The 26114-nt window shown below is 40.7% G+C and overlaps 2 protein-coding genes across 4 annotated transcripts in view; one reads left to right on the forward strand and one right to left on the reverse strand.

Annotated features, from left to right (window-relative positions):
• The window catches only part of LOC102677253 (rho GTPase-activating protein 20-like), a 179690-nt gene that overhangs the window by 145103 nt on the left and 8473 nt on the right, over window positions 1–26114 (reverse strand). Inside the window, exon 1 of one of the 3 annotated variants that reach the window (XM_031510692.1) lies at window positions 2224–2228. The exons of the other annotated variants lie outside the window; for them this stretch is intronic. The gene's annotated coding sequence lies outside the window, so the exon portion shown is untranslated. Of the gene's footprint in view, window positions 1–2223; window positions 2229–26114 lie in introns of those variants that run through there. 3 annotated transcript variants of the gene reach the window in all.
• LOC102676917 (tubulin polyglutamylase TTLL4-like) lies at window positions 22322–25750 on the forward strand. Its single transcript, XM_006616258.2, has 4 exons — window positions 22322–23125; window positions 23225–23628; window positions 23981–24371; window positions 24875–25750. Exons 1-4 carry the CDS (start codon window positions 22499–22501, stop codon window positions 25331–25333), a joined length of 1881 nt encoding a protein of 626 aa, XP_006616321.1. The 5' UTR covers window positions 22322–22498; the 3' UTR covers window positions 25334–25750.

Genomic DNA, 26114 nt, shown 5'->3' on the forward strand with positions numbered 1-26114 from the left:
TGGAGCGGATTCGTCCACTCGGAACGATACGTGGTTCCTCGGAGGACACGCATCGATACCGACGCGATACTTTCCTTTCCGTGAGACGTGATTGTTACCTGAACGTTCTCTAAACGTTCTCCATTCGTTCTTTCATTCGTGAAAGAGTTCATTCGTGTATATATCGGGTACCAATAGTGGTGGTTCACAATTGCAAACAGAAAAAGGATCTGTCGCGCTGCACAGTTAAGAGAAATTGTACGATTGTCTCGTTATTATTGCAACTATTATAGAGAAGAATCGCTATTAGTTAATGAACTGTCAAAAGATTTTGACGAGTCATTGCCGATTGAAACGTGCAATAGGAGATATCACGGATGCTCTCTCAATTCTCTCTCCTTCCCTCTCTCTTATCGAAGTAATTCTAAAAATTATCCGAAAAAACAAGCAAGATATCTATTACATTTTATATAATAAAAATCAACTACTACCAAGTCTATCGAAGCGAAATCGTAGCGAGTCTTGCACTGCTCGTTTCGAAACACGTATACACACAGCGGCATCCTGTCCCTCCCAGATTCATTACGGGACAATGAGCGTCGTTACATCGATCACAAGCAAGCCCATTCCGTCGAGGCGGAAGAGAGCAGAGACCGTTTCGAGTGGTCACGAGCGGGAGGAGCCGCCGGTCGATGCAACGCGTCGATTAATTTCACCCTCGTCCAACGGAGGAGAAGAGGAAGAAGAAGAAGAAGAAGAAGAAGAGGAAGAAGAGGAATCGCGAACTCGAGAGAGTTCGAGGGTACATCGAAACCGTCCATCATCCAACGTCTACCGATTTAAACTCGATCAGAGTTTCAATTTCTATTCACACGCGTGACGTAATGACGTTTCTTTTCCCGGCCCGGTTTCCACGTATCTGGTTCACGCGACGAATCGGTCAACGGTGGGGCCGGTTAAATTTAATGGAGTTTCGTTTTGGCGAAACAATTTTCGCAATGGACGGATGGGCGATAAACGGTGATAGTTTTAGATTTGGATTTTCGACTTGGCACGAGGCCAATTTTTTCAATTCGGAGAATTACATCATTGGTCAATTACGGGTCAGGAGGGGGGGCCCGGGTTGGAAGAAAGCGAACGCGGTGGAGGATGATTGAGAGCTGTGCGCGTGTCGGCAATTTTATTGTTTTATTAGAGCCCTCCGACGAAGGGGAATCTATTCGACGAGTTAACAGACGACATTCTTCCCGATGATCCGATTTTAGACAGAGCGGTAAGAGAACGCGTGTTAAGGAGGATGACGAGGAAAAAGTACGAAAACTGTTGGAATTTTAAATATAAATTATACTACTTGTCGAAACTTAATCTTTCTGATACAACATTTGTTTTAATTTGAACGAATAATATAAATTTTGTTACAATTTGCTTCGGTAAATGAACACGCTTGCCGAAACATCGTTACTCAATAACGGCTGCCAATAATGGATCGAGAGGTATGATTGTCGTGCAACCGAGAGAACGAAGGACATACCAAGTAAGTATATATAGCTCGCAATAGTGGTGGCACGGACAAGAATGTAAGTACGTTGTACGCAGAAAGACTTTGCTAAGTCTAATGCTAAGACTGCCATAAACGCGATAAAAGAGATTAAATATTCTACGCGTTATACTTAAAAGAATAGATACAACAAAAATTAATCAATCTTATGGAATCGGAAGAATATCATGGAGCAATAAAAATTTAATTATAACGAGCACAAAGTGAAGTGTAATAGTTCGTTAAACTATATTATTTAATATAGTTTAGAATTAGAAAGAAAAAATTACGGACTAGAAATTGTTCATCAAAGTAACTATTACTATTAGTAAAAATACATTGGACTCTTGTCGAACGATCTAGATTCAGAGTTGGAAATTTCAGTGTTAATTGGAAAAGTAATTAATTAATTTCGAATAAAGTTACTTTAAATGATTATTTATTAAAATGGAATTGAATTTATTCGTAGCTACTTGACATTACAATTATGTACGATTTTTTAAAGTAACTTTATTCGTAACTTCAACTACTAAATCTTCCCCATCACTGTCTAATTTATAGAATATTCCATTAAAGCAAAATATCTTTCCATTTACTTTTTTCTCTCAAAATTGAATAACAATCCTAATAACAAATTTAAACGATCTTCCTTAGACATCTTCGTTCGTGAATCTTTTAACAAACTCCTCTCCCTGAAAATTGCGTACCAATTTTCAGATCCTTAATCTAGTTCAATAATTTTCTCGACAAACAGCCGGCACACACGCGCGGCGTAGACGCATGCGACTATGGTATGGGGTCTAAGCTGGCAGCTCGCGCAAAAAAAGCGTGTGAATGTGGATGCAGCGGTGGAAGGCGTGTTGGTGCACGCGCGTTCTAAGCCTCGCCCATGCTAGAGAACCAATTCGTCGAAGCTCGGAGCAACCACCAACAGACTCTCCCGTTCCTTTCGAATCGAATCGGTCTGCCACGACGACAAATGGCGAACGCGAAGAGGCCTGTTTGCCGCGTCGATTCGTGAGAACACGGGCGTTAAATGAAAAATCGCCATTCAGCGCGCGGATCGGCCGTGATGCGCGCGATGCATTATACATCGCCGGTTGAAAACTATCGTTCCACCTGAAATCGTTCCGCGAGGGAATTCCGATGAACCTGCGCCTCTATGCACCGATGCCTTTGACTACGATCCTTCCACTCTCGAGTCCTTCAACGTCTGTATTCGAATTTTCACTCGAGTCTCCGATAAAAGTGTTGTGCATAGCCAATTATGTTAAATTATGCGTTGCAAAATTTAATTCAATTTATTTCTCCCTTTTCTTCAATCAAATATAAAACGATCCACAGTTTTGGATTACTTGAAATTGAAAATTTCACGTTCATTTACAATAAAATCGAGTTACAAACACGATAAAAGTTATCCCAGAAGTCGCATGCGTGAATGAATCACTCGGAATGGGCCGTAAAGAAGTGACGCAAGAGTTTTTTTGTCCACCACAGTCACAGAGATCACAGACAGGACGGGTCGTTAAAATTGAACAATCAACCCTGGCCATTTTGCTAAAATACTTGGATCGAAATTCATCGCACAATGAGCGCGTTTCCCGAATCATAGAAAGCTGTGACAGGAAACGCAGATTCACCGGTATTTCCGCTAGTTGACTCTCGAGGTTAAAGCTTCTATTTACGCTCTATGAAACCGTTCACAATGGAAACCGTTAATAGCCGTTCGTAGGGAAAAAAGGCAATAACGAAATGAAGATTTCGTGGAAGAACGAGGAGAATTTTTTGACTTTCCGGATAATTAATCTCGTCTCAGAGGTGGTAACGGGCCGGTCGAAAATAGTAAAATCGAGCCACATATGCGGATGACCCGGTTTCGGGACGCACATGTTCCTCGCAAGAACGAGTTCCGTTTATCTCGACGTTAACATCGTGTTGCTCTGCCTTCTCCAGCCGCATTAACGACACTCGTGAGATTAATAGGGCGAACAACACAGCGACGCGGAGGAGGCGATTATCTTTATGAATTCAACGTAGTATGGAAGACGATAGTTAAGTCGGATCCACGACCGTGTGATTCACGAACGATGATGGTTCATCGTGACGAATCATTCTTCCGACCGAGTACGATTTCTCTGTTATCTTGAAAAAAAGAAAAAAAGTTTCGCTCGATTTTAAAGCGCATTAATTTCGTGATCGAAGGTCTTTCGACCGATTGAATTCATTCGATGAACGAAAAATAAAGAAGATATTAAAAAAAGTTTTACATCAATCTAAAAATACAATGATCGAATAAATGAATATTACAAGTAGATATCACACATCGAATACTTATACATTAAGAGAAGATTATTTTTCAATCGTTAAATGAACACGAAGGTAAAGTTTAATCGTAATAATTGCTCCATCAACGAGGTACTGATACACGCATATTTTTTTACTTTTATTTACGCACGTAAGTGCGATCTTCTTTGCGCATCCGTAAGTTGCTATTCCGAGGTAATTGTTGATAAACCAGAGAGAAATGGACGGCGTGCATTTCCCGATTCACCTTAGTCATCCGTGCACCCACTTGTTTGGTCGTTCAGAGATCGCAAAGTGGTGGTAAGCTCGGCTCTATTGTCGAAAGGCGCGACAACGCGGCTCCCTAGAATCCCTCTTTCACTCCGAGCTACGCTCGAGAATAGACTCGGTTTCAGACTCGGTCTAAATTTGCATGACCCAATCAGGGGCCACTGATCCTCCCCATCGTCGAAAGCAAATTTCCTGGAACCGTCGTCAGCCGCTTCGAAACGTATTCCGCGCTGCATTACCCGATATACACATTCGGAAATAGATTTTTCGCGGATACGAAATCTACTATACTCTAATTTTAGGCGAACGAGTGTATATATACGAGTCGACGAGAGGAATTCCACGCTCGGATTATCGATCGAGAATCCTTGCCGATCGAAATCCGTCCATCTTCATCGAAAATTCGACGGATGGCTGAGAAGATCACCTTCGAGCGGCCGTCGAGGAGGTGATTTCGATTCGAAACGCGTCGTTGCTGCTGTTGCAAGAAAAAAAGAAAAAAAGAAGCAATCGCGTGTCTGAGTCAAGGTGATAGCTGACAGCGGACTGCATTAATTGTCGCTCGAATAACGATGAAGACAAGGGAAGAAGAAGAAGAAAAAGGAAACACCCACTCGATTCTCTAGGTCAGCAGGGTGATCTTCTGAGCGAAAAAGGAGAGATAAACGAGCTGTCGAGAAGGACGATTCGCGTGGGTGGTTCCGCGCGTGTCGGGCGACTCGACGAGCGGTCAGGTTCCACGCGAGCGAGGAACATTTGGCTCGTGATAATGGATTAGATTCTTCTTCTTCTTCCTCTTTTTTTTTATCCCTTGCTCCCCCTTTTTTTCATTTATTTAACGATCGTTCTCCCTCGGCCGTGTTCGTTACGATACCGCGTGCGTTACGAAATTAATATCGTTCCAAATAAGGTGTAAAATGTATTTGTCTTGGATAATATCGAAGGGAACCTCGGATGTTAATGTACCGAATAATCGTTTCTCGTTACGATCGTCCGTTTATCGAAGCACACGCCTGTTTGCCTCGACAGGCATTATTATCGGTGTGTTCGATCCACGGAGCTAATTCTCAAGGATAAAGCACGGATACGGGGATTAGAAACGGGCGTGGATAACGAGCAGCTTCGAATTTTCCGCGGAAAATTTCTCGTCCGTGAATTAAAGAAATTTTAACCGACGTGTAATTCCCGCCGAGCTTCCTGAAGTAAGACAGTACAGTTGGTGGAAGAAAGACACGAAAGCCTTTAACACCTTGGCGTCGCGCTTGTGTGATGTTTGCACGGCAAACGGATCCTTGAGCGATAAATTTCACACGTTTATGGTTCAACCACGGGCGTAGTTGCAACCTTGCGAGCGAATGAAAGCGTGTCGTAATTGCGAATAATTGTTTGGGATGATCGATAAAGAGGGTAATAATATCAGTAACTCCGTTCGAAGAATTTTTCGTATCAACTCAATGATAAAAGTAATCACGAGCTTTGGAAATCTAAGGAAAGAAAAGCAAGCGAGATCATCGAGATCCTTCTACTATATTCAATTTTTTAGAGATCCAAGTTACTTGTGATTATTTTAATTAATCATAGCTATCGCCGATCCTTAACATCTATTATTTATTTATCGCAACAGATCATAAATCAGTTTCACGTATCAGTGAAAAAATCGCTACGATCAAAATCGAAACCTCCTTTTAATCGACTCTTCCCAATGATAGTTAGAAATCAGATTACCGATTAATCTCGAGTATCGATCTTATTCTAACCGTAAAGGAACGAGTCAAAGCGCAGAAAACGCGTTACTGATACAGTTAACCCACTGACACGGAATCCACCATGCTTTTTTTCTTTTCAAATCGCCCGAGAAGGTCAGTTCCTGGATCGTTTTCGGAATTGAAAAAAAATCCCCACGGATTCGATCGTATTTTATCGAGACTCCGTTCTGCGTGAATGAATATCGAGTCACTCTCTCTAAAAAAAAAAAAAAAAAAAGAGAGAGAAAGAACAATAAATAAGCGAGGAAAAGAATAGTTTCAACAAATGGTTTCAACGGATCCTCCTCCTTCTCGTTACAATTTGGCCGTGATTCGATTGGTACGCGCATTCCTTCGAGAAGAAAACAACGCACGTCCGTGAGGTATTTACGCAATTTTAATCGTTCACGGTGTGCACCTCGTATCAATTGTTTCTGCGGTCACATCGGCAGCCTGCATCTCATTTAGGTGACTTAATTGGCCGTCTCGATTAAAATTCCCTCTACCCATGACTAATCTACCCAGCCGGGCGCTATTCTCTCTCTCCCTCGCTGTACGTAATACAAAGAGACGAAAATGGTGTTGGAATCTTCGATCACGATGCACGTGGTGCCAAATGAACGGTAACATAATGAAACTGTAGAGTTTTTTTACAGTTTTGTCGTTCAACGTTAATCTTTAATTTCAAAATTTTCTTTCGAATGAAATCTTTGAAAAAACGAGAAAGCGAATAATTTTTCCCTAAAACTTGAAAGTTGATCAATTTTTAATGAGAACGTGATAGATAATTGCATCAATGATCCCCTTTCTTTGCTCAAATTATCGCGATACTCTTAATTAATAATATTATATTATTAATAATATTATATTTGTAAATATGATCTTCCTCTAGAGAAGATATTTACAAAACGGAACGTGAAAAAAAAAAAATTATATAATCGCGAAGAGATACAATATCTTTATTTTTATATGCATGTCCACTTTTACGTTTGTGTTAGATCTATAAAAAAAAAAAATAAAAAATAAAAACCAATCACACCCAAGTTCCTTTACCAGGAATTTTCCCCCTTCCATATAACACGTTACGTAAAAACGTGACTCATTTTCAATTAGATTGATTTGCAAACATACATGAATCGAGATATGTTAACCGATTGGACACTTTGCATTTCGAAAAAAGAAAAAAAAAATACCGTGTCTCGCCCGATCAAAACAACCCGTCGCAAAGTCATCATCAGGGAACGATAATTCGCAAGTATGCGGGAATCGGTACAAGTTGAGAGTCGTTCGAGGATCGCATCTGGAAAGGTTGGCAGGTCTCGAGACATTGCTCGATCGACGAGCGCCTAATGATAATTAATCGTTTCTCCAACGACGTGCGTGCACCAGATCGTCCCCTGAATGCTCAAGCGCGACCACGGAATCGCACGAGTGCACGGAATCGATCGAGTTTTGCCCGTGACAAACGGAGCAAGACGCGGTTTGTTTCGCAAAATAAATCCGATCCGAAAGTAATAAAATCCCGATCGGCTCGATGGAAATTTCAGTATAATGACGTTTGCACAATTCCGCCCCGCGAAAATGCTAAACGTTTCCGCGAAAATTCGATCGAGCCGCTCCGGTATTCCGTGACCGCAATACTCGTTGCTCGCCTGTTGCCAAATCGAGAGGAGAGGTACTCGTTGGAAAGGCGATCGATCGACCGTTCGATCTCGTTCTTCGACGATTTTCGATTTTTCAATTTTTCTACTTTCTACAGAGATAGAAGCCGTGAAAGAAAAAAGTTTCTCGAGAAACTTCTTAGGTGGAATTAAATATGAATTATGATCAATCGCAACAAGAAATGTCAAGCAATGTAAAGTATTCGAGGGAGGAGGAGAAAAAATATAAGGGAATTTAGGCGATATGCTGGCTGATCGGATGGCCTAACTCAGTTTCACAAGAGAGAAACTGTTCGGTGCTCGATGCAGCTGTTCAAACGATTTAGAATTATTTTATAATTCACTGTAATTACGAGCGTGCTCTCGATTTTTCTTATTGCTAAATTTCGAGAAATTAGAAACTTAAGTGGAGGCAAAAATACAATTTTTTTCTTTTTTCAAAAAATCACTTTATCGTATGTTTTATATAATTTCATCGACTACTCGGTTCAAATTTTAATAAAAATTTTCAAGATAGATATTTCTCAAAGTTGTGGAATTTATAATAATCATCGGAAAAAGGGGGAAAAATTATTCGAAACTCAATCGTCTTTACAGATTTCCTATTCTACCTGATCACGCGTATCAACGCCGCTGACATAGCTGGCGATAACGCTATTACGAGCAAGTCACATTATAAGTTTAGAAAAACGAAAATATAATATTATACGCGAGAGAGAACCCGATACGACAGACCAGTGACACGCAAAGGAATTAGAATACAGGGGTATACCGTTACGATAATGGTGAAAGTAGAGACACCCACTTGTTGAGACTTTGCTGTATTTCCCCATGCATCAACCGCCGTCAACTGCAAATTAGCATGGTTATCATAATTTCGACCCGGTCTCCGACATTTTCAACCTCGACATGCTTTTCGAAAAAAAAAAAAAACCTCGTTCTCTAAATATAGATTTCAACGTAACTTTGATAATTACACTTATCGTTATATGGATATCTGGTGGATGATTAGGTTATTAAACTCGGATAATTTAGTTCAAATTAGTTTCCTATTTTGTTCATAGTATTTTTAGATTGTGAAAATTTCATTCATAAATTCTCATCACTCGAGAATTAGCGTACGTTTGTCGCTCCAATTATCGTTACATCGGTTCCGTATAGATTTCTTTTTAATTAGTGAACTCATTCGATTGACATTTACGTGACGCTTAACTTAATAATAGTTTCCACTGATGTCATTAACGTGATCGAATATCTCCGTTCATTACGTACATTGATGATTAAAACAATTCCAATCAGGAAATAAATAATTCGAATATTTCGCTCTTCTTCCTTTCCATTCATTTTTTTTTCTTGAACAACAAGATCCTTTCCATCAAAAAAAGTGTGTTGTCCGCGTGAACCAAAGGAAATTTCTAATTTCTCTTTTGGATTCGCGAGCCGTGGCACAGAATCTGACCCACGCGTTTTCGATTTTTAAACGAACGATGACATCAGACGAAACCTGGCCGATACTAGGACGCGAATTCGATTCCGCAAAGGCGTTGACATCCTTTCGATATTCCCCGTAGATCGCGATCACGTTTCTGGATCCGATCCGCCGTTGGAAAAAGTAGGCGGACGAGGAAGGCGAGCCGAGCCAAACCTTCATGTTAATCGCAATTTCCTTCGTTTCGGCTCGCCATCGTTCAGTTCGTCACTCGAATGCGATTATGGCGCTCGTTGCAATTGTAATACAATGCCGCGTTATGTATTCCCGGATTGCGTACGGGGAGAAAATTACATATTCAATTAACTCGAATTTTTCATGACGTTCGATCCTTCCTATCTATACAAAATGCAGTTGGCAACGAGCGTTTACGGTACGGTACGAAAATAGATTATACCAATGATTAAAGGATTAAATAGAAACGTATGAATCGATATCGGTGAGCTAGAGAGCTACAACTTTCTCAACGGGGAATGAATTTTAAAAATCTCAACCGAGAGGTGTCTATCTCTTTTTCTCGTGCAATTTTTTCGAGACACTCGACTCAAAAAAAAATATAGGATAAATTAATAAATAATATTTTATTTTCAGCGATGAATCATTCGAAAAAGATGGAAGAAAATATCTCGTGGAGTGACAAATGTAACATTTTTCTTAACTTTGATATATTCTTCCTCTTGCACTCGTTCCAATTTCCCCGCTTTTTTTCAAGAAATTCAATCGCGGAGAATACAAAGAAAAATATCTTCGCGAAGAATAGAGGGACGGATTCCGTTCCGCTAACGGATTCTTCCGCCCATAGGACTTATAATCTTTCAACAAGTGTTGCATCTCTGACCCACAGTCCTCTATTATCCGCGCGCGCATTTTCCATCGGAGCTGCGCGCCTTATCGCCGTATCATTTCCATAGAAGATAGCAGGTTGCGGCTCCGTAACAGCTCCGTTTCGATAACGGTACACGGCCGCGAACGCGATCTCGCCTTTGAACGAAAGTCGCGCGTGCCACGTGAGAAATCCCGAAAGCCCCTCTTCTCTATACGTAATAATTCTTCGAGGATGCGGAAAACGAAGAACGGAATGCAACGCGGTATAATAAAGACGGGGAACGGGCATTTAGACGGTTTCTCGTCGTAATTCATAGCGGCCACGGAACGTAGAATCGGGCGTGGACGTTTCTACAATTTTCGCGGAAACAATTTTCATCGAGGAGAATCGAGGAGAGAGATTTCCAGGGAGGGGGAGGGAGTTTCGAATCGAGGGTCGTCGTACGAAACGTGAGGCACGTTACGATAAATCTTTTTGGGCAAGCTGAGCTGAGAAGTTTTCGCAACGATCGCGACCTGCTGGCTGTCGTTACTCATCCTATTATGCATCCTCTTTTTGCCACGGTGAAAGGAGATCCTTTAAAGATCTAACGAGATATCGTCCCAGAAGGCGGATGCGGTTGTGAGGGGGGGAATGGAGAGGATGAAACGCTAATATACGTTTTGTCGAACATTTTGTGGAGACAATGGGGAAGGGGAAAAAAAAGAGGAACGAATGCATTTCATCCTTTGGTTTGTATCTTCCGATTTGATTTTCTTCCCCTTTCGATAGAGAAGAAATGGGAAATAGAATCGAGTTGTTGTTAAGGAATAAATATATAATTCTTTTCGATAATTTTTATTAAAATCTAAATCTAAATCTTAGTGATTAGCTAATCATAGTTGGGGGAGGGAATAAGTTTGCAATACGGTCGAGAGCATTTATAATGCGTTGCGAGGCCTCGACCACCAATCGATAAGAGGGGTATTTACATTTGCGCATAACTCTACGTATCGCGCAATTAATGTGACAATCTTGTATCACGTAACGTCGACCTATCGATTACATTTTATTAATGAGCGTAATTTTGCCCGAATAGATAATTTGGCGGGCAAAATAAGAGACAGACGAAATAATTTTTCGTCGTGCCGGAGAAAAAAAATTCGATAAAATTCCTTCTTAATTAAGGTCTTCGACGAACGTATCCATTAACTAATTATTAACCTACGTTCCAATTCCATAGACAGATCCCTCGGCTCGATTTTTGTCGAAGTATCCACGATTAAAATTCCACAAAGTTAGGACAGGAGAGGGGGGGTCTTGAATCGCGACTAATGACAGAAGTCATCGAGCGAAAGACCATTCTCGATGATCTCTAACCTTCGTAACGAGTCACGAGTCTCGTAATAACGGTCTCTTATCGGAAAATTTCTTCGAAACGACGAATTCAATGTAAATTGGCGCACCGGATAAGTTAAAAAAAAAGAGTACGTAGATAGAAAGTGCGTAGAGCGTATACACGTATTGAAACGAAAAGGGAAGGTAGGAATTTCTCGAAAGGTTATCAGGTGAACGAGAAGTAGAGGACCGAGTTTACGACCGAGAGGAATAATGTGAAACAGGGTGACAACGCACGCAAGACGATAAATCGTTGCTCGACACGAGCCACTGCATCTACTGCGATTTTTTTCTCCCTCTCGCTTCGATCGAGAGGCAAAACGCAATCCTCCTCTCTCTCTCTCTCTCTCTCTCGCGCGGAATTTCGCTCGAAATTCATAAAATTTCCCGGCGAATATAAAGGAAAAAAAAAAAAAAAAAAATTATGCGCTCTATTCTAAATCGTCAGAGATACAAATCGTTTTCTGTTTTCGCGCGGATTATCTTCCATCTACCGTGGATCGTGGTCCATTTTCGTAAGCACCGATAATCGATAGCTTTCCTCCATCGATATTATTCGACATTCCAGAACCCCTCCCCCGCCTAGTATTATCGCGTTACTTCTCGCCAACATCGTGCGCTATGTCCGAGTTAATACAGGAAGGGGGGAGGGGATAAGCAAATGCCCGTAGCAATTACTCACTCAACTTGAACCGGCGATCGTTGGTAGATCGATAACAAAGGTTACGCCGATCCACTATTATTATGTTATTATTACAACCTGACTCAGTCTCTCGGCCTGGGAGAAAAACTCGAAACCAAGGTGCTGGATTTATCTGTGTAGGAAGAGCCGGATAGATAGAGCCGTTGCGTACAGCTTCGGGGAAAATTAATTTTCCTACTAATTGGAAAGCAACCCGTTCATTTTCTAACGTTTTGAACCGTGTTTAATCCATGGATAATGGAACGAGTACTAAATGAATTATACGTAGCACGAGTTTTGAACGGGAATATCGCGCTAAGTGAATAATCCCTCAACTTTTATCTTTGCGCGAATTAAAAATGTTTGGATTATATCCGGTATAGAATTAATATTTAGATTTTTATTTAGTAAACATACCAGTAAAACGTGAGATTTTTTTTAATTGAAGTTCAGAATCATTTTAGAAATCGGTGACGATTATTGATCGAACTGGTACTCGATAAACGATCGTTGCTCATTATTGACGTATAGAATCACGTTTATACGGTCTAAGACAGTCTAACGATGAATTCCAACACCGTATAACCGATCACAAGGTCGAAAGTTGGACAACTTGGTCGGCGATGAGTATGCGTATCGATACGATCGAAGGTATGCACGTTGCAACCATATTAGTGGACAGCCGATATACCGTGTACGCGAGCCGATATACGTGTGTATATTAACTAATATGAAAGATCGCTTTTGTCAGGGACAAATATCGCTTTGGCCAATCGGAGTTCAGATTTTATCGTCTGTCTTCGTCGAGCGGAAATTAATATATACTGATACACGATGATAATTTACAATTCTTCCCGCATAGATAGATGATTACGCAAGAGTGTATTTCAATTTCAAAATTATAATTAAACGAATAATTTATTTAAAAATATTGACACATTGGACGTGAATTGATATTTAAATGTTCGTGTAAAGAAGAAAATCTTAGGTTTAATATCGATAAAATCACGATTTTTGCGGTCGATATAAACGTTTTTTTCTCACTGTGACACTTGCTCATCTCGATTCCTGTAAATTTTAATAGAATCGAAAGAAAGAATGTACTCATAATTTCTCAGGACGCAAAATCTTAGAGACTCGAGAGAGGAATTTCAAAAGATCACGTATTATTTCCGCTATTGAAAATAATTAATTAATTTTAAATGAAATTATGTACGTAATTTTCTATATAAAAGAAAATAATCTCTGTTATAAAAAAAATAAAAGCAATCTGCATCGCTCGCAAACACGAAAACAGATATATTCTCACGGACGCGAGTCGTGGACCAGTAATACGATCAGAAACGTGCTCGGTGTACAGTCACGGATAATGGAGATCCGTGGAGTTAATAAGTCAATGCTAATTACGTGCAATTGCTGGAAGGTAACGGCTCCACGTAGATTTACGATTTCAACAAGAGGCGCGCATCTTAGAGGAAGAGCATGGGTTATCATGGATGCCGATTTATTCCACAAACCCGCCTCAAAATTGATTCCCTCTCTATTCGATACAAGTATTAAGTATACGATTCACGAACGGCTTGGCCAGTCTGAGTCATAAATTACCGACAAAGTCGATTAAAACGTCTGACGAGCAGGAAAGCGTTGTTGCGCTTCGCTCCATTGACGAGCGATCGAACCGATGATTTCACATATACAATGCCAATTGCATTTGCATAAAAATGTCTCGACTGCATAATGTCCGATGAAAAACCTCGGGGATCTAGCTTGATGAGATAGAAGATGATCCTTCGCGTAAAATCACAAATTTTCCTATCAGATCTGACAATTTTGACAAATTTGACTCCTCCAATTCTATTTCTAATTCTATCTCGGATGGATATTAATTAATAAACGATATATCCTTAAAGATTTGATTAAATTTCCGCCATCCTTTCAAATAGTTCTATTTCCACGAGGAATTGGAAACTGGAATTGGATTCGAAACGATGGATATTTTCTCAAAATCGATCGACGCAGATTTTCAAATTGGTTGGTCACGAATCACGATTCACAGTGGCGATGTAAGAAAAGTTTATGGGAAGATACTAGTAGCGAAGCGGGCTTACGTAACGCGCGTTTAAATTTAGAGAAGAGAGACGATAAGCCAGCTGCGATTTTCTTCTCGTAAGCCTCGACGAGCGTGCAACGCAAGCATCGGTGCTCGATTAGTGGAACGGATGGCACGACACAGTACTAAATGGATTTGCATAAAAATGTCTACAACGACTGCATAATGCTTGCGCTGTATATCTCTGCAGCCAGACCTTGGCGGCGCGAGACCTTCCTGACATCGACAGATGCGCGAAAGTTGGTGGGTACGTGCCTACACATTTTTCTAACGCGCCTCCTCTCCTCCCTTCCTCTTCCAACCTGACGCGGATCCAAAAATGAATCGCTTGAATCCTTCCAATATATCCTTTCCAGCGATGGAAATTCTAATGGAAATTCCAGGGAAATCGATTCTCGTAATTTCTCACGCGAGATAAGATTCTCATCGCCGCAATTATGGAAAAATTCTCATCGTTTTTTTCGATCGATTAGGCACGAACAATACTACGCCATCACCCTGTCTTGTCTTGTATCTTTTTCTCCCGTATGAATGTTGGACGAACGATTCATCAATCGCAAATGTTCGATCGAATCGAGGATTAGCTCGTCTTTTCTCTCAGAATTCTCTACTTGCTAAATAAACGTATCACATATATTCGCGATAATTCGAGTGTTTCGCGTTTTCTTTCAGGAAGTAAGATAAATTTCTACGCCTTCCCTCGTGATTGAAAACAAAGAAAATATACAAGATTCGCGAGTCAACGAGAAATTTCGAGTCAAATATCGGCGGATAATTTCTATGGAATATCAAACATCCATTACATCATAATTGCCTCTTCTCTTCTCGGTTAATGGAGACAGGACGAAGGAGGGATGATTTAATCGCTCGAGGGATCGAGCTGGCAATTTTCCCGTCCGGTCAAGTGTCTGCTTAGACGGATTTCGTGAACCAATGCCACCTGGATACGCCATTTTGAAAGGCGCTTTTTTAAACGCGATCTACGTAACGGATCGAAAATAGACACCAGGAGCGGTGCGTGTACCACGAAACCGCAAGAAAAGTTGCCAGCCTCCCCAGACTTGGAGCACCTCGCGGTTGGGACTCAGCTTTGAACCTTATCCAATACGTCTTCCAATGATCCAGTACAGGTATTCGTTCCACTATACCAATCGAGAGACGGCCTTGACGTGTTTTCTTGCCTTTGACGCGGCTCCCATCTCTCAACATGGAGAGAGATTGACAACCGCCTCGACAAATCGGTGCCGACCGCGTTCCTAACTGCTCCCCCCCGTGTGCGGTTCTTCGATCGATCGATCGATCGATCGATCGGGAACGGATCGATCGGGACCACCATTCATAGACCACACCGCGCGCGCATCACGGAATGACAACATTAACACGAGGATCGTTACCTTTTTTTTCCCCTCAAAGAATTCTTCCCTTTCTCGTTTTCCGTTCCTTTTACCATCTATTTTCACGTATACACTTGTCTTTTCAATGACTGAAAATATTTTTGACCGGCCTTGTCGTTGATTTTATTCTAGACACGACGGTTTCTTAGAAATCGGTAAGATTTCTCATTTTGCTAAGCTAAAGGAGAAGAGATTTCTTTTTTTTATTTTTTACGGTTTATCCATAATATAAGATTTGGAATATAACGAGCGCATAATATCGTAGAATTCAATTATTCGTAAGTTTATAATTTTGTTTAAGTAATAACATCGCGTTATTTGTCGCGCGTTAGAAAATAAAATTAACGCAAAGGCATGCACATCGATACGTTTAATTTCTTCTTCTATTCTAATCTAAAGACTACCAATAATAATACGCGATCCAAAAGTAAGTTAATCGCTGGCATGAACGTAATTCTGCTATACCCGTTCAAGTATACCAACTCTCGTTCCTACCTTCCAACAAAGAGCTCTATTCAAGGATTCGATTATTGGCCGTGCTATCACGATTATTATTTTTTTCCTCCAACTGATAAGAACGGAACGATCAACGATCAACGATCAACGACGGGTGTCACGTTACCGATAAATACATCTGTTCACCTTAGGGAAGTGAATTATTAAATGTTAGCCACGCCTCGTGTATCGCGCGAAACGCATACGAATCGCGTTCCGTGGAAATTTACATATTAGGTCGGCCCGCGTGGTCATTACCTGAAACCTAGACGAGGGAATAATATATCCTCCGTGTCTTCCAGTACCGCCTAGCGGAATTATTTTTTAATCGAACGCGCAAAAAAACACGAGGGGAATAAAATATGATCGCGATATTTCATCGTCGCATGCCACTAGGAAGAAGAAATTTGCCGGCTAGAGACCAATCTGTACGTACGTACGTACGTATTCAACGGAATGCCGCGTGAATGGTACTTGGCCGATAATAAATCGTGGAATCAACGAGAATACGAGTATAATACGTAACAACGCGACATCTCTTGCAAATAAAATTAATTCGAACGGTAAAAAAATATTCTTCTTAATCTATTCAGATGGGAGAGAGAGAGAGAGAAAAAAAGAAAAAAATTCTGTTGAATATTTATCGATGTTTTTCTATCGATGTCTTATTCGCAGATTGTGATTGATTATTTCGTACGAATATTACCGATTCCATTTATCTATCTACAACCTATCTTCGCTATTAACATTGATCGAGTTATATAAGATAAAAAAAAGAGGAAAAATGGAGCATAAATTTTAATCAAAATCCTTGTTAACGATAACGGGATTATCTAATCAAAGAAAGTATTGTAAAAAAGATTATTGACGATTAAACAAAATTAATTGATATACGATTACTTAAAAAAAAATATATATACATCGCAAATACATCATCATCATAGATGATAAACAATGAATCCTCTCCTTCCATCATCTTCGCTTTATCGAAAATAACATTGGAATTAATAATAAGCGGGCAACATGGATGCGAAAACACGTGTTAATTTATCGATACGCAAAAATATACCGGCGTTTGTTCTCTCCGTTTCTGTTCCCGAGGAAAAATAATCTTTCATAGCCGCGTTTCATAGTTGAAACAAGTTTCGCAACAGATCAACCGTTCAATCGATTTTAATAACAAGGAGTCACCATATACGAATTACAACGATCAACGAATCAATCGGTGGAATCGTAAACGCGCCAACTTTAAATAAACCGTTCTCCTCATTAAACGCGTTAACAAATATATATAACATGTATATATATATATATTCGCCTACGCGTAATAATCCCCATTGCACGTATATCTGGACAGAAAAATAAATCTGCAACGGCTCGTTTGTCTTTGCTAAACAATCTCAACGATGCAAAGGTCCGAGGGAAACGGGGTCAACGGATACCTGTGTTCTCGCGCCTCGTGATCGGACCTCGGTCGTTACCTGGCGAGAATCGAAAACTCGATTGTCGATGATAAATCGACGATAATTTCGCGCAATATCGATTATTGATAATTCATCGAATCGTTATGGTTATTTTCGATGGAAGCGAGATGTTCATCTTTGTCGCGGATCCCACCGACAAAGATGATAGTTTCGACGTGGAAAAACTGACGTCAGCCACCGTCATTGATATTTTTCTCCTTCGGACGAATACGTACGCGCTTCCAAGTTGAACGAGGTTAAAGAAGCGATTCGCGCGAGTGAATGACCATAATCACGACGACGATGCCTATTAGAAAGCAATCTCGCGTTCGACATCGTTGCAGTCGTTAATAACGCTTCACCCTTTTTTCCTTTTTTCTTCTTTTCTTTTCTTTTCCCAACCTGAATGATTTTCGAAGGATTATCCGCTCGCGAAGCGTGGGAGAGGCTCTCGAGCGCGTTCGAACGTGTTGCCGCCGATTGTTTTTGTGCCAGCGCGATCGACGTCGAAGGATATATATATATGTATGTATGTATGTATGTATGTATATGTACACCTGTATGCAAGCGGGAGTTGCAAAATCACGAATGCGGCAGGAGTGCAGAACGCGGTACAGTGAATAGTTTTCTCCAAGATAAAGAATAGGAATAAGGTTGAGAAGAGGGGGGAGTTTTCGAAAAGAGGGAAGAGAGGGTGTTTGGATATATACGAGATTTAAACTCCGTTTCGGGGGAGGGGAGGGATTTTAAATATACGTACGCCGGCATTGCGACATCGCTAATGCATCGCGAGTACAGAGAATGCACAGCCGTGGATGCACTGCAAAATTACGAGAGTAGAGAACAACGGGTGGAATTCCCTTCCCTGCTTATGGAAGTGTGTTCGAAACAGAAAGGAGAGGAGAGGAGAGGATAAGAAGAAACCGTAGGAAAAATAGATATCTACGAAACGCGATTCACGCAGGTACGTTGAACCGAATCGAACGTGAGACAAATAAATCAACGGTGTGGTCGATCTACGTCTAATTGGCGTAGACAACGATCTTAATGAACGCAACCTTTCGAGACAGGGGCAGAGGGGAAAAGAATCGACAATGAGAGAATAATCTCTTCTACTTTCTACGACGAGTTTTCCTTTTTAGCGAGTTTGCAAGAATGGGACGGCGTTAAGAATATATATAACCGAGGTTTTTCTTTTTTTGAGATTATGATAGATCGTTACGTTCCAAAAAGAAAATCCCGCGAATCCGATGAACGGGGAAGATTTTTCTCGAATCTTTCTTCCGTAAATAAGATTACCTTTTTTTAGAAAAGGATCGACTTGACTATTCGTCAATAAATATAATAAACTTACCGATAACATATGAGAAGCTTGCTATTGTACAAACTTACGAGCATTGTTAGCTTATAAGCAACGTAATCGTATATTATTTTACCGTTTTCTCAATGAAAATTATCCTGACAACAACACCTTCGCTCGACCTAAATCAAAGAAGAGAAGAAGAAGGAACGATCCAAGATTCCCAAGCGACCAAGGGAATCGGTTTTCAATTATGAATCGAGGATTAGATGTTCGCGCTTAGAGATGCGACTAATCGAGGCACGATCCACCAACAGGATCACGATACACCTGACAGGAAAGCACGCACGTACACCGATCGTCGGTCGTTTGCGAAATCTCTAATGCACGCAATGAGCGTGTTACAAACACGCGTACACGCGGGCAGAATCTCGTCGCGAATGCATTCACGAAGCGACGAAGGACGTCGTCCGGAGACAATGTGAGGTGCAGAGGTGCGGAGGAAGGGGTTGAGCCGCCGCGTGCCTTGGATCCCCATACGCCTCGGATCGTCGCGTTTACTCGCGCGACGAAGCTCGAGAACGGCGACCACGATCTCGACGACACCTTCAAGGCTTCCACCACCTCCTCTATTCTTATCTGTCGCGTTTATTCTCTTCCCATCTTTATACTCGAGTTATACGTACTCGAGTTTCGCAACGCGGCCTCTTCATTAACCGGGCTTCGAGCTCGCTTACCTTTAGAAAACCGCGACGCGACCTTCCTCTTCGCGATTTTTCTCCTTGAACAACTCTCGTCTCTCTCTCGCCGCTTCTTTTGTATAAAAAAAAAAAAGGAAAAAAAAAGAAATGTTTGTAAAAATATTCGCTAGCGTGTGATTTTTATTCTTCGAGATGTAGAAAAGTATTATAGTTTCTAATCTAATTAAAGTGGTAGTTTCGCGAAAGAAAAAGAAATAAGAAATGAACAATTTTTAAAAATCGCATTGATATCTGCCAATAAATATTTAATCATCTGAGAAGATCCGACTAACCATTCCGTTAATTCTATCCAATTCGGAAGTCCAGAACCATCTATTCAAAGCCTTTTAAAAAAATATTTAATCGTAGCATTAAAATGTACGATTGAGTGCATTCTACTTTTTAGAATGTAAAATGATTTATCTGGACAGGTTGTTTGACACGTTAACTATTAATAAATAACAAAAGCACATAACAGTTTTCCATTTGAAAAGTCGCGGGATAGAATTCGTCTCGCGTTATGCCTGCCACGTGAACCGTGTATCGCTCCGCGATATATTTCGTATTATCAGCGTTGGGCGTATATGTCTGGCGTAAAACTGCCAGAACCGATGTATACCGTAATGCTCGAACGAAACCGAGGCAAAGAGGAAGCGAAAAAAGGCGAAACATGGGAGAACAATGAAGACACTTTGTACCAGGTACCGTTTCCGAATTCGCCTTCACTGATAAAAAAAAAAAAAAAAAAAAAAAAAGAAAACCGTACCCCGAGCCCCGTGGATTTACGGGGGATCTGATTCACTGGAAACGGAAACACCGCCTCCGGAGGCTCGTTTCGAAAGGAAAGGAATGGGAACCGAAACCCTTTTAATTTGCGCTCCGTTTAGGAATCAAAGAGAAAAAAAAAAAAAAAAAAAAAGAAAAACGTATCGCGAGTCTCGTTGATTTACGGTGGATCTGATTCACTGGTAACGGTAACAGCGCCTCCGGAGGATCGTTTCGAAAGGAAACGAATGGTAACCGAAACCCTTTTACTTTGCGCTCCGTTTCGGAATCAAAGCGAAAACAAAGTAAATACACACACACACGTATACGTAGATATAAGCATCGTAGGTTCATCGAAACCGTTCTCACCGAGTTATTTATAAAAATTCTTCTTCTAAAAAAAGAAGAAAATTACACAGAGAGTATTTACGTAATACACAGAGATAATCGAAATTATCAATAAAAACATCCTGCACGTTTGCAAATTCCACACCTCTTCGGATTATGCAAACATTCCCACGATACGATTCATCCACACCTAATCCAAAAATAATCTCATTTTTTCCACATTCTCGGAGCACACTACGATTCCTACTACGAGTCGCTCGCAACTCCAAACCATCTCCCCAAATTACCATTCCCGCGATACCGGAACCGAGAGGGACCGTGGTGTTCCCACCTACCATATATATATAAACTTAGCCCGACTAGGGAGAACACACGGCAGAAGGAGAAGGGAAAAACGAGCGCGATGCCGGAAGTGAACGCATCCCGCAAGATCGTTCATCCCGGCATGTAAATTCGCGCGGTATCTAATATCGCGCGCATTGTACGCTCTCCCCGAGGTCCGTGGCGCGGCGGTTAGATCAGAGACGTAGAAACGCGGAGGATCTCCTTAAATCAACCGTTTTCTGATATCTCTGTTGACTTCTGTTGGCCGAAAGCGGGAAGAGAGGAAAGTGAGCGCGCTACCGAATGCCGGAACACCTGAAACTCCTTCTTCCCTCCCTCCCTCCTCCTCGCGTCCACGTGTGTATACACGTACGTACACGTGTGTACGTAAATGCGCGTCTTATATCTGGGATCAAGCGGGTACATTGCATTCTTCAACACCGGGTGCGCTCGTGTTTGTGCCCCATGCATTGTGTACGGAGCGGGAGATTAGAGAGCAGCGCGAGGCCAGCATTCCTCGTGGGCAAGGAGGAGGTTAGACGGAACGAAGGTTGGCCCCACCGTAGGCTGGAGACGGACGCGCACAGGAGAACAATTAATCGTGCAAGATGGAAAACGCAACTAGCGCGCACGAAGGAATGCGCGTGATGCGCGTAACATGGACAATCAGGGCCGTGATTGCGCTACACGGGAATCAAATTAGCATCGCCATTAGAACCCGGACCCGGGGAGAGGTATGGGGGATGCGATAGGCGTATTTGCCCCGATCTATCGGGTCGGATCCGCCCCGATGGATCCTTTTTCTTATTATAGCTTTCGAGGGATTAACTTTATCCTCCTCCTGTTTTTTCGAGGGATTGGTTACTTGCCGTTCCATACGCGGGGTTAATGTTTCAAGTTAACGTATGACGTTAAATATGAAACGTGAAATTGGGCCCAAATTTCGGGAGAAGAAATTATTAGAGATTCGATCATAGAATATAGATATTCGAAGATGATTATTGGTTTTATCTAATGTCAGATATGGTGACAAAATATATATAATTGGATTTTATAAATGGAATCGTTGAATCAATCAATTTGATCAACACGAGTCATCTTTTTTTATTTAGATGTTAGAATCCTGGTTAAAAGCTATGATTTATTGGAACGTCCTGTATCGAGTGTTGCGCATCGAAAGGGAACCACGTGCGTTGCGTGGCACGCGTTACACGCATAAACCCCAGCTCGTGTATTCGACCGCTCCCTTCAACGAGATAAACGCTCGGCTGGCACGCAAATGCGGAAAGCCGTCGAATCAATCGCGGCATTGTTCCTTGGCGATAGGAAATAGGTGAACGGAAACTGATTTAATGAACGCCATTACGCTCCTCCTCGCATCTAATCGCTTAAATAAAAAAAAAAGAGGGGGAGTAACTAATGCTCGTGGAACGGATCTTCCCTTTACGAGCATCGAATTTTCTCGAGGATGCCTGTTGTCCCGCGCCGCGTCTTACGATCCACCAACGGGTTTACGACACGATTCGTCACGAGTCGTTTTTAATAAATTTATCGACTATCGAGCCGGAACGAGTTTCGCGTACAACTTCAACTCGCAAAGTTTGATAATGGAGTTCTATTAAAATTCCCAGTGTATCTAAAACACTGTACGATAATGAACGGAAAATTTACGAGTATCTCAATATCACGATGCATGGTGACTTCGACCATCCTAACACACAGAATCTCGATAATACGTCGAATCGATGCGCGACGACCAGCACTTCCAACGGAATGATTAACCTCAATTTCGACGAGGAATGGTTGACCTACGAAAAACTCACGGAAATCTTTCTGTTTCAAACGATTTCGAAGGTGAAATTGACCGATCCTCAACCCGTTAGATTGTGCAAGACGATACAACAACAAGCGAAATCCGTAGACGTGTTGAGACATGTTCGCCAGTCTTCGAAATTAGCGAAGAACAAAGTAGTAGTAGCTCTGAAAAATGCGAACCAACCGGTTATTTTCGATAAAAGAGCGGATGGGGATAAGGCTAGGGAAGTTGCGCCAATACCAATGAGAAAAAGCCTCTTCCCATACGTGTCTCCTTACGTTCTCTTCCAAAGCCACGATCACGTGCCAACGAAAAAATTGCCGAGGGATTTTGTTCAACTTTTCAAATGGAAGTTCACTAGCTCCATGCCCAGGATATTGATCAGGATCCTGGTCAATTCTGGATACGAAGTGGTGAACAAAGGATCGGATTGGTCCGCCGTTTGGAATCTGTCTAGTAAAGACGTAATGAGGTTTCGACGTATGAAACCGTTTCAAAAGGTAAAAAGAAAAATTTCTTTCCGCATCGAGCAACAATTTTTTTCCACCATTCGTAGATGGGAATCTTTCGATATCTCTTACTTATTGCTTTCCCATCAGGTGAACAACATGCCCGGCTCGCATAATATAGGGGACAAGGATTTATTGTGGACTCACTTGAACAAAATGTCGAAGAAATTCGGATCCGATTACAACTTCATGCCTCGTACGTACATCCTACCCAAGGAGATACAAAAATTCGAGAGCATGTGGAGCAGACACGGCATAGGAACCACGTGGATAATCAAACCACCGTCCGCCGGTCGTGGCCAGGGTATCAAGATTGTTAATCAATGGTGGGAAATACCAAAGTGGCATTCGGTAATCATTCAACGATACATCACCAAGCCGAAACTAATCAACGGATTGAAATTCGATCTGCGAATATACGTTCTTCTAACAAGCATCAATCCGCTCAGAATTTATATCTATCAAGAGGGATTGGTTCGTTTCGCTTCGGTTAGGTAATTCGAAAAAAAAAAAATATACCTTTTTCGATATTTTATCGATCTTCGTAATAAGAATTGGAAAACTAATTCTATCTGCGATTCTATGAAATAAAGTCTAAGTAATTTCGTGACCTCTAGTTGAATATACGATATTTAAATTTTTGAGACATCGTGAAATCGTCAAATTTTTAGAGATATTTCTGAAGAAAAAACGGAAAGGTTAAAATATCGAAATTTTTTGCAATATCTCGAAAATTTTACCATTAGAATACATTACAGTTGCACATACACATTTCGTGAGTTTCGTTTCATTTTAATACGCGTCACGCCTTAATCTTAATAATAAAAATAATATCAATTTATTTAGATATATTCGTGGAACCAATTTAAACGACAAATATATGCACCTGACAAACAGTAGCGTGAACAAACAGAATCCCGCATACGTGATGAACGATGGAGTGAATTCGTTCAAAGGGCATAAATGGTCCTTCTCGAGTTTATGGTCCTATCTAAAACAGGAGGACGTGAACGTTAGCGAATTATGGTCCCTGATCAAGAATATCGTTATCAAGACTTTCGTAGCCGTGGAATCTAGCATGAACGCTGCCATTTCGGAAAATCTTGTTTCGAGTTACAGCTGTTACGAATTGTACGGATTCGACGTACTCCTCGACGAAAGTTTGAGACCCTGGTTACTCGAAGTCAACATTCTACCGTCGTTGCAAACCGATTCGCCACTCGATACTTCCATCAAGGTATTGAGATTTAAAAAAAAAATCGATTCTTCGTCGTTCGTGATTCATGTTGCGAGTTATTTCTCTGCATTATTATTTTAAAGAGTATTACATTTATAACGGAAACGGAATAGTCGAGAGAAAGAAAAGGAATTTGACGAGAATCGATTCTATCCAAAGGTTATGCAATATTTTGAGAACGATAAAATAAATGTTCCGTTCAAAATTTATTCGATAATTGCTGCAACTAGTTGGAAATAATAAATTTTTTCCCATCGCGGTATAAAACTTTCTCGAACTCGCAACGCGTTAGACTCGCGGATAATTGTTGCCGATCTCGTAATTCATTTCGACGCTTACCGGTCAATTTCGAACTTTCGAATTCCTCGGCAATGATACACGGAAATCACACGTTCGATGATAAATTATTTATGATCACGTCGATTGAGTCATATGTATCGTGTATGATTAACCACCAAGTACCAAGATGATTCGTCTGAGCGCGGCATCCATTTGTTTTTCAGGGTACTTTGGTCAAAAACGTGTTGAACATGGCTGGATACCAGATACCGAAAAACGAGCAAGTTTCGAGTAACGGTATATCCAACAAGAAGTACGACTCGATCGCGCACAATTACAAATTGTACAGCACGGCTTTGAATCTTCAAGAAAAGACGAAACAGAACGAGATCAACGCGATGGAGACACGAGACGAATATTTGACCATTATACTCGAGAATTTGACCAGGGACGATATCAGACAGTTGATTCGTTACGAGGACGAGCTCAGCCAGGTTGAAAACTTTGAGAAAATCTTCCCTACCAAAAATAGTTATTGTTACTTCAAATTCTTCGAAGTGAAGAGATACTACGATCGATTACTGGACGCTTGGGAAAATCGTTATTCGGACAACAGAATGGAAGGGATTCGTAGGTTGCAACGATATTGCGAGAATATGCAACATCTAGATCAAAATGATTAGATTGATCTTTAATCTTTTTTTTTTTTTTTTTTTTTTTTTTTTATTTATGCTGCTTATGTGATATCATTCGAGATCCAATTAAAGCGGTTCGCACGGAGCAAGGCCAATAGCGTGGCGCGAGGATTTTTTTTTACGTAACGTGCGTAATATTCTCAACGTAATATGCAAAAAGAAGGAAGAGAATACCTACGACAGGTACGGAAGAAGAGGATAGTATAGGGTAGCCGTATCCTCGTTGCGTAATTTTATTCTGAAACCTCGTTCAGAAATATCTTTCGAGTTTATTATTTTAAATATCTATCTATCGAAATTTTTTGATATAATTACTGATAATCTCATCGTAACATCTACGAGAAAAAGAGTGTGACAAGCGTTAGATTATCCCAAATTTTCTTCTCCTTATTTTCATCATTATGATTTGAGAAATATCCTTTTAGAATTATATTTGTCAAAATAATCGGATGAGTTTCCGATTAAAAAAAAAATTTATGCTAAATCAAAATCAAAGTTTTGGAAAAGTAAAGATTTCGGACATTAGTGATTGATCAAAAAAATAAAAGATTTTGATAAAAGAACTTTTGGGATAATCCAATATATAAGGGTAATCGAACCCCCCGATTACGTAAAATTTCGTTTTTGAAATTTCATATGATCCCAGAAATTACTTCAAGTTTACATTTTTTCAAGTTTATCAAGTTTAATATTTTTCATATACTTATACGTATATAATTATTTTTACGACAAGATATATATATAAGAAACATATATATATATATATATA

The sequence above is a fragment of the Apis dorsata genome, unplaced genomic scaffold (assembly GCF_000469605.1).
Source record: "Apis dorsata unplaced genomic scaffold, Apis dorsata 1.3 scaffold_256, whole genome shotgun sequence".
NCBI lineage: Eukaryota > Metazoa > Arthropoda > Insecta > Hymenoptera > Apidae > Apis > Apis dorsata.

Excerpts from the sequence above, each read along its gene's own strand:
- LOC102676917 (XM_006616258.2), top strand. The coding sequence starts at position 22,499 with ATGCATGGTGACTTCGACCATCCTAACACACAGAATCTCGATAATACG. Across the intron at positions 23,126-23,224 it reads GTATGAAACCGTTTCAAAAG|GTGAACAACATGCCCGGCTC; the intron begins GTAAAAAGAAAA and ends CTTTCCCATCAG. Across the intron at positions 24,372-24,874 it reads CACTCGATACTTCCATCAAG|GGTACTTTGGTCAAAAACGT; the intron begins GTATTGAGATTT and ends TTTGTTTTTCAG.